The sequence below is a fragment of the Bos indicus x Bos taurus genome, chromosome 9 (genome assembly GCF_003369695.1).
Source record: "Bos indicus x Bos taurus breed Angus x Brahman F1 hybrid chromosome 9, Bos_hybrid_MaternalHap_v2.0, whole genome shotgun sequence".
Lineage (NCBI taxonomy): Eukaryota > Metazoa > Chordata > Mammalia > Artiodactyla > Bovidae > Bos > Bos indicus x Bos taurus.
Genome location: NC_040084.1, coordinates 61,952,125 through 61,967,400, shown reverse-complemented (window position 1 = coordinate 61,967,400; position 15,276 = coordinate 61,952,125). Strand labels below are relative to the sequence as shown.

General features: G+C 39.1%; 1 protein-coding gene across 2 annotated transcripts in view; it reads left to right on the top strand.

Annotated features, from left to right (window-relative positions):
- Nucleotides 1-340: 340 nt before the first annotated feature.
- Nucleotides 341-15,276, top strand: part of SPACA1 (sperm acrosome associated 1) — a 30,416-nt gene continuing 15,480 nt past the window's right edge. Inside the window, exons 1-3 of one of the 2 annotated variants that reach the window (XM_027552163.1) lie at nucleotides 404-617; nucleotides 8,573-8,629; nucleotides 14,837-14,938. In XM_027552163.1, coding sequence (XP_027407964.1) covers nucleotides 404-617; nucleotides 8,573-8,629; nucleotides 14,837-14,938 — 373 coding nt within the window. Of the gene's footprint in view, nucleotides 624-8,572; nucleotides 8,630-14,836; nucleotides 14,939-15,276 lie in introns of both variants that reach the window. The other variant, XM_027552164.1, reaches the window with a different exon arrangement.

Sequence of the window (15,276 nt, the reverse complement as noted above, 5' to 3'; positions counted from 1 at the left end):
TCACAGGGAGCATACTCGAGGGTTCTAGTGAGTCTGGTTTAGAGAGGAGACATCACCTTTCAAATCTACACACAGTAAGAAAAGTCACCCAGGGCACTTGGCGAAGCTTACTAACTGAGAAAGAGTGAGGGCGTGGCTCCGCCCAGTGAGGCAGCACGTCCTGGAACTCCGGAACCGGTGGGGCGGGGCCCGAGTGCCATCGGAAGTGGCCCACGGGGCGCCATGCTGGAGGCCTTGCGCATGTTCTATGGGCTGCGTGAGATGCTGACGACCCGTGACGCCCCAATGGTTGCCGGGGCACGGTGCAGACGTTCGGAATCTGGCGGCTCCTCTCTTTTACGTACCTCTCGTCAGGAGCGGGCGGCTGCGACTGCGCCTTGGGCAGCCGTCCAGGCCTAGAACCATGAAATCTAGGGGCGCGGGCTGCTCTGCTAGGCTGCTGCTGACAGTCGGCTGGCTGCTCCTGGCGGGCCTCCAGTCAACGTGCGGGATCAACGTCACCGCGATCCAAGATCCCAGCTTGGCCCGCGAAGGCGAGGGCGAACCTGAGGGCGATGAGGAGCCCGAGAATGACAGCGAGACGGAGAATGAGCCCCAGGCTGAGGCCGAGGATGATAGTGAGGGTGAGAGGTTCTTTGGCGGGGACCCAGAGGCACCTGTTGAAGGCAAAGCCTTCCCTGCTTTTTGAGGAAGATGAGAATTACACAAGTTAACGTCTGTTAACTCTTGAAAGCTTTCTCGAAAGCAGCCCTGAATGTATACATTATTGCAAACTTAATGGCCCTGCAAAAAAGAATGCGCTAATTCTCCAAAACCTCAGCAATATACACAAGCGTTATGTATAGAAATTGCTACAGAAATATTGCTAAATATTGCTCTGGACAAGGGAATAGATGCTTAATTTTCTAAGGGTAGGAGTCACAAAGTAACCTTCCGCTCACTTGCAGTTATGATTTTCTTTCCCGTGTGTGTGTGTGTGTGTGTGTGTGTGTGTGTGTGTGTGTCGCTCAGTCGTGTCCAACTCTTTGCGACTCCATGAACTGTAGCCCACCAGACTCCTCTGTCCATGGAATTCTCCAGGCAAGAATACTGGAGTAGGTTGTCATTTCCCTCTCCAGGGCATCTTCTTGCTCTAGGGATAGAACTCAGGTCTCCTCTCCTGCATTACAGGCGGAGTCCTTACCATCTGAGTCACCAGGGACTTTCCCTCTGTAGTTTTTTTTTGTTTTTTTTTTTAAGTGCAGATTGCCTGAAGTCTTCCTTTTCACATTTGCCCTTTGGATTGGAACTCAAGGGAATTCCAAATGCCCTTCACTGTGACACATCTAGATAGATCAAGGTGCTGACAGAATAGCCCAGAGCCCAGCTCTGTTAGTTTCATGCAGCCCCTCTGCAGTGTGATGGTGTTTTAAATTCAACTTCGAATCACACACACACACACAAAACAAAACAAAAAACTTCGAATCACAAAGGAAGGGTGGCAGTAGAAAACACCTATCAAGGGATCCAACTAGAGGCTTTGTTAAGTGATATACATTTTAACGAAAGAAGACTAGCCTGTATTTGATACATAAATTTGCCTTATTCTCCTGACTCATTAGACAATAAAACTTGATAAGCTGGGATATTGATTAGTTAGCTCACATGCTGGTAGGTAAAAGGTCAGTTGCAGGTTTGCAGTCATCTACAGGAGAATGATTCTCTTCCCTCTATAAATGACCCAGTTGAGATTCTTTTTAATATCCTTGGCAGTCTCCTGTCTCCTCTACATATCAAGTAGATGATGTATTTATCAGTCATTCTTTTATATCCTTATGACAGTGACCCTCAGTGACATAAAGAAATTGACTATCTGAGGTTAATGGTGTAATTGAGGTTTGAGCTGGAGACTTCCCTAGTGGCTCAGACGGTAAAGCATCTGTCTACAATGTGGGAGACCTGGGTTCAATCCCTAGGTTGGGAAGTTCCCTGGAGAAGGAAAAGGCAACCCACTCCAGTACTCTTGCCTAGAAAATGCCATGGATGGAGGAGCCTCATGTCCATGGGGTCTCAAAGAGTCAGACCTTGATAACGTTACATGTAGTGTCTGCCTACAATGCGGGAGACCTGGGTTCGATCCCTGGGTCAGGAAGATCCCCTGGAGAAGGAAATGGCAACCCACTCCAGTACTCTTGCCTGGAGAATCCCATGGATGGAGGAGCCTGGCGGGCTACAGTCCATGGGGTTGCAAAGAGTTGGACATGACTGAGAGACTTCACTTTCTTTCACTACCTTGATAATGTTACATGTAAGAGAGCCAGAAGAGATAAGAAAGCCTTCCTCAGTGATCAATGCAAAGAAATAGAGGAAAACAACAGAATGGGAAAGACTAGAGATCTCTTCAAGAAAATTAGAGACAGCAAGGGGACATTTCATGCAAAGATGGGCTCGATAAAGGACAGAAATGGCAGGGACCTAACAAAAGCAGAAGATATTAAGAAGAGGTGGCAAGAATACACAGAAGAACTATACAAAAAAGATCTTCATGACCCAGATAATCACAATGGTGTGATCACTGACCTAGAGCCAGACATCCTGGAATGTGAAGTCAAGTGGGCCTTAGAAAGTGTCACTACGAACAAAGCTAGTGGAGGTGATGGAATTCCAGTTGAGCTGTTTCAAATCCTGAAAGATGATGCTGTGAAACTGTTGTACTCAGTATGCCAGCAAATTTGGAAAACTCAGCAGTGGCCACAGGACTGGAAAAGGTCCATTTTCATTCCAATCCCAAAGAAAGGCAATGCCAAAGAATGCTCAAACTACCGCACAATTGCACTCATCTCACATGCTAGTAAAGTAATGCTCAAAATTCTCCGAGCTAGGCTTCAGCAATACATGAACCGTGAACTTCCTGATGTTCAAGTTGGTTTTAGAAAAGGCAGAGGAACCAGAGATCAAATTGCCAACATCTGCTGGATCATGGAAAAAGCAAGAGAGTTCCAGAAAAACATCTATTTCTGCTTTATTGACTATGCCAAAGCCTTTGACTGTGTGGATCACAATAAACTGTGGAAAATTCTGAAAGAGATGGGAATACCAGACCACCTGACCTGCCTCTTGAGAAATCTGTATGCAGATCAGGAAGCAACAGTTAGAACTGGACATGGAACAACAGACAGGTTCCAAATAGGAAAAGGAGTATGTCAAGGCTGTATATTGTCACCCTGCTTATTTAACTTATATGCAGAGTACATCATGAGAAATGCTGGACTGGAAGAAACACAAGGTGGAATCAGGATTGCCGGGAGAAATATCAATAACCTCAGATATGCAGGTGACACTACCCTTATGGCAGAAAGTGAAGAGGAATTAAAAAGCCTCTTGATGAAAGTGAAAGTGGAGTGAAAAAGTTGGCTTAAAGCTCAACATTGAGAAAACGAAGATCATGGCCTCTGGTCCCATCACTTCATGGGAAATAGATGGGGAAACAGTGGAAACAGTGTCAGACTTTATTTTTCTGGGCTCCAAAATCACTGCAGATGGTTAAAGACGCTTACTCCTTGGAAGGAATTTATGACCGACCTAGATAGCATATTGAAAAGCAGAGACATTACTTTGCCAACAAAGGTCCATCTAGTCAAGGCTATGGTTTTTCCAGTGGTCATGTATGGATGTGAGAGTTGGACTGTGAAGAAGGCTGAGCGCCGAAGAATTGATGCTTTTGAACTGTGGTGTTGGAGAAGACTCTTGAGAGTGCCTTGGACTTCAAGGAGATCCAACCAGTCCATTCTAAAGGAGATCAGCCCTGGGATTTCTTTGGAGGGAATGATGCTGAAGCTGAAACTCCAGTACTTTGGCCACCTCATGCGAAGAGTTGACTCATTGGAAAAGACTGATGCTGGGAGGGATTGGGGGCAGGAGGAGAAGGGGACGACAGAGGATGAGATGGCTGGATGGCATCACTGACTCGATGGACATGAGTCTGAGTGAACTCCGGGAGATGGTGATGGACAGGGAGGCCTGGCGTGCTGCCATTCATGGGGTCACAAAGAGTCGGTCACAACTGAGCAACTGAACTGAACTGAACTGAAGAGAGCTTGGAGAGGTCCTCTACTTTGGAAATGTGAAAAGAGGACTAGGGTAGAAAAGAACATTCTGAAGCATAGTTGCTTTTGTTTTGAAAGTAATTGAGTTAACAATATTAAACTGGTTAAGGGATAGTTGTAAAATGCTAGAGTGTAGGCAGGTGATGGAGTTATAAGGCCTTAGATTTCACTTCAAATGTAGGCTAGTTATTCTCTCAGTTTCTCTGTTTCATCCTCTGAACTTCAGCGTGCCCTTGTACCATTTAATATATACAATTCTATGTGCAGCTATTTTTTTTCTGGGGAGAATGAGAATCCAGAACTTAATCCAAGATTCTGAGATCTAAAAATTTCCAGAATCATTAATTAAAATTTAGCAAAGTCCCTTTTAACCCTCAGCAGACCAGTAAAAGCAATGATCATTATGTATGTATATATATAAAGCTTAAGGTATTTACAAATAACTTGCAAACGTAAGAGTAAAGGGATAGTGAAAACAACTTATTTGAGATTATAAGTTGTTTGTAATAATAAGAATTTAAACCTGGAAAGCTCCAAATTTTTATTCTATATTTCTTGGTTTTGAAGAAATACATACCTTAATTGGGCAAAGTACTCTGAATGCAGCTGAATGCTCATCAGCTGTTATGCATGAATCTGGAATGTATCCATTTTGTAAATTCTGATTCCAGATTTCAAGTACATCCCTAACAGATTCTAGTTTTATCATTACTTTGGTTTCTTTTTGCACTTGCATTGCCAAAACACAGTACTTTTGAAATCTGTGAAGGCACATATTTTGTTCAAAAGAAGACTGCCATCTTGTTTGTTCCATAGTTTCAAAGATATGGAGAGTATTCTTTCCCAGCATTTACTTGATAAGACTTGTAAATGAACAAATCATGATGGCAGGTGTGTATATAAAGGTGATAAAAGAAAACAGATTATGTAGAAATGAATAAAATTCATTGGACTAATCATTCTAATTGGCGTTTATAAATCTAAAAAGAATACTCTCCATATCCTTTTTAACAAAATAATATGGTCTGGCTTATTTTCCCAAAACATTTTAGAATCAAGTTCTTCCTGTTGAAAGACCAACTACATGAGAATAGCATATATCCTTCTCATCCTTCAAAATATAATATTCATTCACTGATTCTTGAGTGAAGAGAAAATTCATCTAGAATATTTACTTAAGATACCATCTCTCATTTTGCTTATGGAGTCAATTTCACTATTAGCATCTAAAGTGTTGCTATCTCTTTCCGTTTATCTTCTAATTCATCCAATAACTGTGAGTGGTATTCCTCTGCCACTTTTCTTCTCTGCCATTATAGAAAAAAAAGAAAAATTCAAAAATCTCAACTTTGTCCAATGAAAGCTGAAAATAGACTACGAGAAAGGTGCCTTTAGACTTCTTTTATATCTTCCTGAGAGATTATACAATACACTGGGCAGAGTAGCAAGAAAACAAAGGATGATGTAATAGCTGTGATTTATTTCACAGTTATGTCATCTTTCCCAGACAGCCCCACCATTCTTCCATTTTATTTAGTCTTTTCTTTTTAAATACAGTTGGGAATAATTGATGAGCAATAATGAAGTCTATCATTATGGATGATAAAATAACAAAATGTTTCAAAATATAGAAAAACTAAAAACAGACTGAGAAAGTTGCCTCAAAAATTAAAATTGATTTTTGATGGTATATACCAACAGTTACAGTGTGCTGTGCAGAATTGAAGAGAACATTTTAGGATCTGGCCAGAACAAAAAAGATCAGGATCATTATCTACATCATTGTGGATGCCAAGCTTTTATCTGCATGGTCAAAGACTCAGTAGATTTTTAGGAAAGCTTTATCACTCTCTTGACTCCTGGTGAACTCTTCACTCATTTTCACCTGTTCTATCAATTAAGATAGCCTGTATAGTATTTTGGGAACAGTTGACTTTTCAGCTGTATGTGCAGAAGATTTTAATCCTCTGACATTTCCTTTTGTTAGATTTGCCCATTATTCCACCCTGTCAGTTTTAAATCCAGATTTATCTTCAAATTTTTTTTTGTTCTTCCTAGTTTTGCATGATCCCCAGATTCAGTCAGCATGGTATCAGTATTTTCCAAATCATTCATAAAAATGTTGAACAGGACAGAGTTCTGTGACAGATCACTGATAACACATGACACCAACCAATCAGTTAGCTTCAGTTGATCTTACTGTTTAACAAGTTACACAGGAAACTTAACTGACCATACTTTTTATTCACAGGTATATAATGGGAAATTTTGACAAATACCACGCAAGTCAGGATACATAAAATTTCCCAGACCCACTGCTATAGGATTTCCACCAAAAAAGAAAGTCATTGAATGCCCTACTGGACATTCAATAAACAAAGGCAAAAGGAACTTTAGAGACTATTAGACTGAATCTCATTTTTTTCTAAGCTAGAAGTACTTAAGTATTAGCAACTTTCCTAAAGTAGCATAGCAGAGCTGATTAATTATTTTTTTTTGAAAGAGGTTATATTTAAGGTAGTCTAGTACTCATTTGCATACTCTTGTTTTCTGTGTTTAAGATTTGGCTTTTAATTTATATTTCCTAATGTACCAGTACTTCATGGGAAATAGATGGGGAAACAGTGGAAACAGTGTCAGACTTTATTTTTGGGGGCTCCAAAATCACTGCAGATGGTGACTGCAGCCATGAAATTAAAAGACACTTACTCCTTGGAAGGAAAGTTATGACCAACCTAGATAGCATATTGAAAAGCAGAGACATTACTTTGCCAACAAAGGTCTGTCTAGTCAAGGCTATGGTTTTTCCTGTGGTCATGTATGGATGTGAGAGTTGGACTGTGAAGAAGGCTGAGCGCCGAAGAATTGATGCTTTTGAACTGTGGTGTTGGAGAAGACTCTTGAGAGTCCCTAGGACTTCAAGGAGATCCAACCAGTCCATTCTTAAGGAGATCAGCCCTGGGATTTCTTTGGAGGGAATGATGCTGAAGCTGAAACTCCAGTACTTTGGCCACCTCATGCGAAGAGTTGGCTCATTGGAAAAGACTCTGATGCTGGGAGGGATTGAGGGCAGGGGGAGAAGGGGACAACAGAGGATGAGATGGCTGGATGGCATCACTGACTCGATGGACATGAGTCTGAGTGAACTCCGGGAGTTAGTGATGGATAGGGAGGCCTGGCGTGCTGCGATTCATGGGGTTGCAAAGAGTTGGTCACGACTGAGCAACTGAACTGAAATGAATGTACCAGCAGAACATATCCAAGCATTTCAAGCAAAAATGTCAATGCAGAATCGATCATCGTGATAGTCCAATTTCACAAAGTCAATATTAATTTACTTGTATATTCATCAAGTATAAATTAGTTTACTGTATATTCAAGGCACTGTATTTGGTGCTTGTAAGTATAGAAGTGTTTATGAAAAATCATAATAATCAAAATGGAAAAAATCCTAGACTTACATAAAATTAGTAATTACAAAATGAATGAATGAAGTGGGGGTGAGGTTATATCTTAGGCATGTTTAGAAGGCTAAATGATATACAGAATGCTTGCATATACGTTATCACATTTAATTCTTACAATAATATCAGTGATATAGGTTCTCCTTTCCAAATTTTACACAGGGGTTAATTAGGCCTGACTCAGTTTAAGGAATTTGTGCAAACTCAGAATAGCTAATTAGTGGTAGAAGTAGCAATTTGGACTCCAATTTTGATGCATTTTCCCACATAATAAATGTTGCCTCACCTACATCATGCCTTTTAAAAATTACTTTCTAGCACCTCATTTAATATTTATTTTTATTGAGATTTTAGTCCTAATCTGAGTTAGCAAGAATTGATTATATACAGCTAGTAGAATTCATGTCAAATTGCGGAACAATTAGAAAAAGAGAAACATGAGATTTAAAACCAGTAATTTTTAACTACTCAAATACTTGTAAATTCCTTGATTACCCTGCTAAATAAAATGTTGAAATAAATTCTTAGGACTAACTTACCATCTTAACCTGAGAATGAGTAGAACCAATTTATAACATAATTTTAATGAATACTTAGCATGAAGGTTTCTTTTTGGATAGAAATAATACACTCAAAATTTTTTGGAAAGTAGAAAATAGAAAAAATTGGGCCCTATAATTGGCAGGCTTTTTTGTGTGTGTAATTTTTCTGACCTTCTATATAACTTTTAACTCACCATATATTAAACTGATGAAAAGCATTATTTTAAAAATGATGTACAGGTTTAAATATAAATCTTTGTAAGTTATTTCCTAATTTAATTCTTTAAAGGTTTAGCTGTCTTTTCATTTAAACAGTAATAGAAGATGTACTAGTAATGGCATTGCTTTTCTGATTTTATATAATTTTTTAAATGTCTGTTCCCATATGATCAGTGCTTATATCCTCCATCTCCAAGTAAGAGTTTTTCACTTAGAAAAGTTTCCCTATGATTAAATAATGTATTTTTGCATTTATTTTTAGTTTCAAATAAGACGATAGTCAAAGAAGTAGAATTTGGGATGTGCACCGTTACATGTGGTAAGTAACATAGAGCAGATAAATAATATTGTAGTGGGGATGGGGGGACAAAGTGTACTATCATGCATCTTTCTGATTTCTGTTTGTAATTGTGATTTACACACAAAACTCAAACGGATTGCTTTCTAAGGGAGGATATTTTCAGTTCATAACCTCTAAGTCTTATTTTAAGCCCGCTCTTTAATATATATACATATTATTATTTTGTGGGGGGAGCACATAAACTGCTTTCACAAGAGTAAAACTTTATCTCGGAGGTTTGGAAGATTAAAGGTCTTCTGATGCATCTCACAGATGTCTTCCACACACTGTGTTGGCAAATCTATCAACAGATTTGCTTTTTTAAATAGTCTATTCTAAATTCTACAGTTTTCCATTTTATATGTCACGTCTTAGAAAAAAGAGGTATTGGCTTTGTGGGGAAAATAATATTCAAAGACTGATTTATTCTGATCATTCCTTGGATAGAAACTGGACGTAAAATCTCTTGGGTAAGTATTGCATTAAGACCACACGTGCTGTAGTAAGACCGTGAGTGCTTAGTTGTGTCAGACTCTTGGGATCCCACGCACTATAGCCCACCAGGCTCCTCTGTCCAAGGGATTTCTGAGGCAAGAATACTGGAGTGGGTTGCCATTTCCTTCTCCAGGGGATCTTCCCAAACCAGGGATCGAACCTGCATCTCCTACATCTCCTGCATTGGCTGGTGAATTCTTTACCATTGCACCACCTCAGACCTAAAAGTGTTCACCATAAGTGCCTGAAGGGCTTGTTAAAACATGGATTGTGAGTCCTACTTCAAAATTTCTGACTCACTTAGGCCTTCAATGAGGTCTAAGAATTTATATTTCTAAAGTAAGTTCACAAATGAAGCTGATGCTGCTTTTTCAAAGACCATCTTTTGAGAACCACTATAGACTAATATACTAAGAAGACAGCAGATAATTCAAAATGTAATTAAGTTTATTCTAAATAGAGTCTGCCTTTGAAAAAGATAGTGACAGAAGGGAAGAACAAAAACCAGAGGGAAAGAAATCAAAGTCCATGCAGATACAGATCAAAACATTATGTATGGTTTTTTTATTTTTTTGGTCAAAAATTATAGCTAAAGTGTTTTTATTTGAGATAAGGTTTAAAAAATGATGCTAAAATAAACAACAAAATTTACGCTTTTAACCATTTTTTAAATGTACGTTTTAATGACATTAAGCACATTCATATTGTCATGCAGTCATTATTGCAATCCACTCCCAAATTTTTCATCATCCCCAAACTGAAACCTCTGTACCAGTTAAACACTAATTTCCCACTTAGGCCAATCCCTTGCAACAATTATTCTACTTCCTGTCTCTTGAGATAGTTTTAAACCTGTTTTTTACCTTAATTTCTTGGTCAGTCAGAGTCAGAGATGAGAGGAATCTATGTAATAATCTTGTATTTATTCATTTGCAATTTATATTTTTATTCTGCTGCTTGCTTGTGAAATTCTCAGAGAATGATTTTTATGACAATTCTAATAATTGGTATTGTCCTACTCTTTAAAGATGTACTTCAGAAATTATATATCTTTATTCAATAAATTTGGGCTTCCCTAGTGGCTCGGATGATAAAGGATCTGTCTGCAGTGTGGGAGACCCAGGTTGGATCTCTGGGTTAGGAAGATCCCTTGGAGGAGGCCATGGCAACCCACTCCAATATTCTTGCCTGGAGAATCCCACGGACAGAGGAGCCTGGTGGGCTACAGTCCCTGGGATTGCAAAGAGTCAGACACGACTGAGTGTCTAACACACATTCAACGAGTTAGTTTTTGTTTTCTGCTTTTTAAGTTTTTGCCTACTATGTGCCAGGTATTATTATAGGTGTTAGAATACAGCAGTGAACAAAGCAGTGAGAACTCTCTGCTTTTAGGGAATATATTTTTTAGTAGGGTCAAAAAGATACATAATGTAAAACGTAATATGTCAGATGGTGGTAAGTTCTAAAAACCATAAAAGGCAATATTTCATATTTATAATATTTTAACTATTAAAAACATTTTCAACCCGTAAAAATTATTTAAAAGAAAAAAAATGCTTTAGTGAAAATTCTGTTGAACTTCCAAAACAATATTTTAGCATTCAAAAAGTTTTGTTTTCTTGGAACACACAAGCATGTTTTTAAGTATTGACTTACATGTCACATCTACACACATGATTGCAATGAAATCTATTTGGCTAAATAAATAAATACATAAAATACCTGCTTGGAAAATATTTATGCATTTCAGAATAAGACTATCCCCCTAGAGAAGTACTATTCATAAATTTAAGTGGAGCCATTCTGCAGCCATTCTTAAGAATCTCGTTTAATCAAAATAGACCTTTCCCCATCCAACCTTCCCTCTCCTTATCTCGTATGGAGAACTCTCTTGTTTGCTTCTCAAAGTTTGGTCCACAGGCTAGCTACATCAGCATATCCTGAGAGCTTGTGAGAAATTCAGAACGTGAGGACCTACTGCAGACCTACTTACTGCATCCTAATTTGCACGTCAGTATGTCTCAGGTGCATGCACTCTGAAGATTGAAACATGCTCTTATAAGCCATCTCTTATATGATAAACCAACAGATTATAAGCCGTCTCTTGTATTATAAGCCAAGCTCTATACAGTCAGCCAAAACAAGACCAGGAGCTGACTATGGCTCAGATCATGAACTCTTTATTGCAAAATTCAGACTTAAGTTGAAGAAAGTAGGGAAAACCACTAGATCATTCAGGTATGACCTAAATCAAATCCCTTATGACTATACAGTGGAAGTGAGAAATAGATTTAAGGGACTAGATCTGATGGAGTGCCTTAAGAACTGTGGATGGAGGTTCATGACATTGTCCAGGAGACTGATCAAAGCCATCCCCAAGAAAAAGAAATGCCAAAAGGTAAAATGGTTGTCTGAGGAGGCCTTAAAAATAGCTGTGAAACGAAGAGAAGTGAAAGGCAAAGGAAAAAAGGGAAGATATACCCATCTGAATGCAGAGTTCCAAAGAATAGCAAGAAGAGATAAGAAAGCCTTCCTCAGTGATCAATGCAAAGAAATAGAAGAAAATGACAGAACAGGAAAGACTAGAGATCTCTTCAAGAGAATTAGAGATACCAAGGGAACATTTCATGCAAAGATGGGCACAATAAAGGACAGAAATGATATGTACCTAACAGAAGCAGAAGATATTAAGAAGAGGTAGAAAGAATACACAGAAGAATTATAAAAAGAAAAAAAGATCTTAATGACCCAGATAACCACAATGGCGTGATCACTCACCTAGAGCCAGACATCCTGGAGTGCAAAGACAAATGAACCTTAGGAAGCATCACTATGAACAAAGCTAGTGGAGGTGATGGAATTCCAACCGAGCTACTTCAAATCCTAAAAGCTGATGCTGTGAAAGTGCTGTACTCAATATGCCAGCAAATTTGGAAAACTCAGCAGTGGCCACAGGAAGAGGACTGGAAAAGGTCAGTTTTCATTCCAATGCCAAAGAAACGCAATGCCAAAGAACGTTCAAACTACTGCACAATTGCACTTCTCTCACACGCTAGCAAAGAAACGCTCAAAATTCTCTAAGCTAGGCTTCAGCAGTGTGTGAACCGAGAACTTCCAGATGTTCAAGTTGGATTTAGAAAAGGCAAAGGAACCAGAGATCAAATTGCCAACATCTGTTGGATCATAGAAAAAACAAGAGAATTCCAGAAAAACATTTACATCTGCTTCATTGACTATACCAAAGCCTTTGACTGTGTTGAAAAATTCTTAAAAGAGATGGGAATACCAGACCACCTTACTTGCTCCCTGCGAAACCTGTTTGCAGGTCAAAAGCAACAGTTAGACCCGGACATTAAACAAAGGACTGGTTCCAAATTGGGAAAGCAGTATGTCAAGGCTGTATATTGTCACCTTGCTTATTTGACTTATAAACAGAATTTATCATGCGAAATGCTGGGCTGGATGAAGCATAAGCTGGAAGCAGAATTGCAGAGACAAGTAGCAATAACTTCAGATATGCAGATGACACCATGGTTATGGCCGAAAGCAAGAAAATAAAGACTTGCTTCTTAATGGAAGTGAAAGAGGAGAGTGAAAAAGCTGGCTTAAAATCAACATTTGAAAAACTAAGATCATGGCATAGGGTCCCATCACTTCATGGCAAATATATGGGGAAACAATGGAAAGAGTGACAGACTTTATTTTCTTGGGCTCCAAAATTACTACACATGAGTGCAGCCATGAAATTAAAAGACACTTGCTCCTTGGAAGAAAAGCTATGACCAACCTAGAGAGTGAAAGTGAAAGTTGCTCAGTCATGTCTGACTCTTTGCAATCCCATGGACTATGCAGTCCATGGAATTTTCCAGGCCAGAATACTGAAGTGGGTAACATTCCCCTTCTTGAGGGTATCTTCCCAACCCATGGATCAAACCCAGGTCTCCCACCTTGCAGGCAGATTCTTTACCAGCTGAGCCACAAGGGAACCCCAACTATGACCAACCTAGGCAGAATATTGAAAAACAGAGACATGACTTTGCTGACAAATGTGTCTAGTCAAACCTGTGGTTTTCCAGTAGTCATGTATGGATGTGAAAGTTGGACCATAAAGAAAGCTGAGTGCTGAAGAATTGATGCTTTAGAACTGTGGTGTTGGAGAAGACTCTTGAGAGTCCCTTGGACTGCAAGGAGGTCAAACCAGTCCATCCTAAAGGAAATCAGTCCTGAATATTCATTGGAAGGACCGATGCTGAAGCTGAAGCTCTGATACTTTGGCCACCTGATGTGAAGAACTGACTCATTAGAAAAGACCCTGATGCTGGGAAAGATTGAAGGTGGGAGGAGAAGGGGATGACAGAGGATGAGATGGTTGGATGGCATCACCGACTCAATGGACATGAGTTCGAGCAAGCTCTGGGAGTTGGTGATGGGAAGGAAAGTCTGGCATCCTGCAGTCCATGGGGTCTCAAAGAGTCAGAAATGACTGAGTGACTGAACTGAACTGAAGCCATCTCTAGACTTCAGCTTACCCTTGTTTTGAGAATGGGTTGTATGATTAACATTTTACAGGGACTGAAAGAAGGAACTTGGTAGGAAGAATATCAAGATGGACTACTCCTTAGCCTGTGACAGCACAGTCTTATCACAGGACATGTTTGGCATGTCACTGAACCAGCTTTTAACCAGCTTTTATCATCTCTCTCACTTCTGGTATTGGTAGGGCAAACTCAGTGGAGATCTGAGATGGGCCGGTAAAGACTTAATTTCTTATGAAATGTGTGGCAATTCTAACAAGAGTTATCACTTTGGAAATGGAAGTCTGGTCATTAAGTCTATCTTGATAAATGTAATACAGAGATTTTTACCAGTCTAGGTGTTAAAAAGCATCATTTATGTTACAGTGTAATTTTTGTAATTTCCTCTGCAAGCTACAACTCCCCCCATTCCAAAATTCCATGGTCAAATAAATTTGGAAGATCCTGTGTGTTACTGCTTTCTACTGTTTCAGTAGTAGGCTTTATTAGCTGTAATAAGCACATTTTATACATCTCTAAAAAGGAAAAATACTGTCATTCTTGACATGCTGTCAATTCTAAAATGCATTCTGATCTCAAAAATATTAGAATGTAAAACTTTTGCATCTTTGATCAATGAAAGTTTACACATAATAGCACATTCATTTACTAGCATGTTAAAAGGTCCTCTAAAATTCTGAGGAGATTCATTTCATTTTAATTTAATGTATACTTTCCAAATGTAGAGAATCATGGAATCTTTTTTCTTATGTTATCAACCAGAGGAACTAGTGTTCCATGTGACTCCTTTTGGAAATGTTGTTTTATGAAATAATTCAAAATGCTTGTGCTTGTGCTCAGTCACTTCAGTTGTATCCTACTCTTTTTGAACTCATGGATTGTAGCCCACCAGGCTCCTCTCCAGGCAAGAATACTGGAGTAGGTAACCATTCCCTTCTCCAGGGGATCTTTCTGACTCAGGGATCGAACCCAGGTCTCCTGCATTGCAGGTTGATTCTTTACCTGCTGAGCCATCTCTAAATGTTATTACCCTGAATTTAGGAATTTAATTTCTGAAATTAGGAGAAAAGTTTCAAAATTGACCTAGGTGGAAAAATAAAATAACCCTGGAATTCTTTTTTTTTTTTTTAACATCTGCCAATTTCTTTTATCAAAGGTATCGGTATTAGAGAAGTTATATTGACAAGTGGATGCCCTGGTGGTGAATCCAAGTGTATTGTACGAGTGGAAGAATGTCGTGGACCAGTAGATTGTGGCTGTGAGTTGGACTTTATACTGGAGGGAGACAGAGGGGCCATGTTTACTCTGGGGAGATATCCTTAACCTCAGTTTGCTTGAGTGGAGGGAGATGATCAAAATGATATACTCAAAGGAAATCATAAGAAAACTTAAAATTCCACTTCTCCAGACAGTTAAAGGTCTTTCTACTTTTCTTTACATTTTTTCAGTTGTGTCTAAATTTAACAAACATTCTCTCTAGTACACTGGAACCTTACTGCACTCAGGTTTTGGTTGAAGCTATCCTCCAGAGAAATGCTTTTGACCTTGTGGTTGTGACAGTCTATCAGTAGATTGGTAAACTCCACATTGGGAACT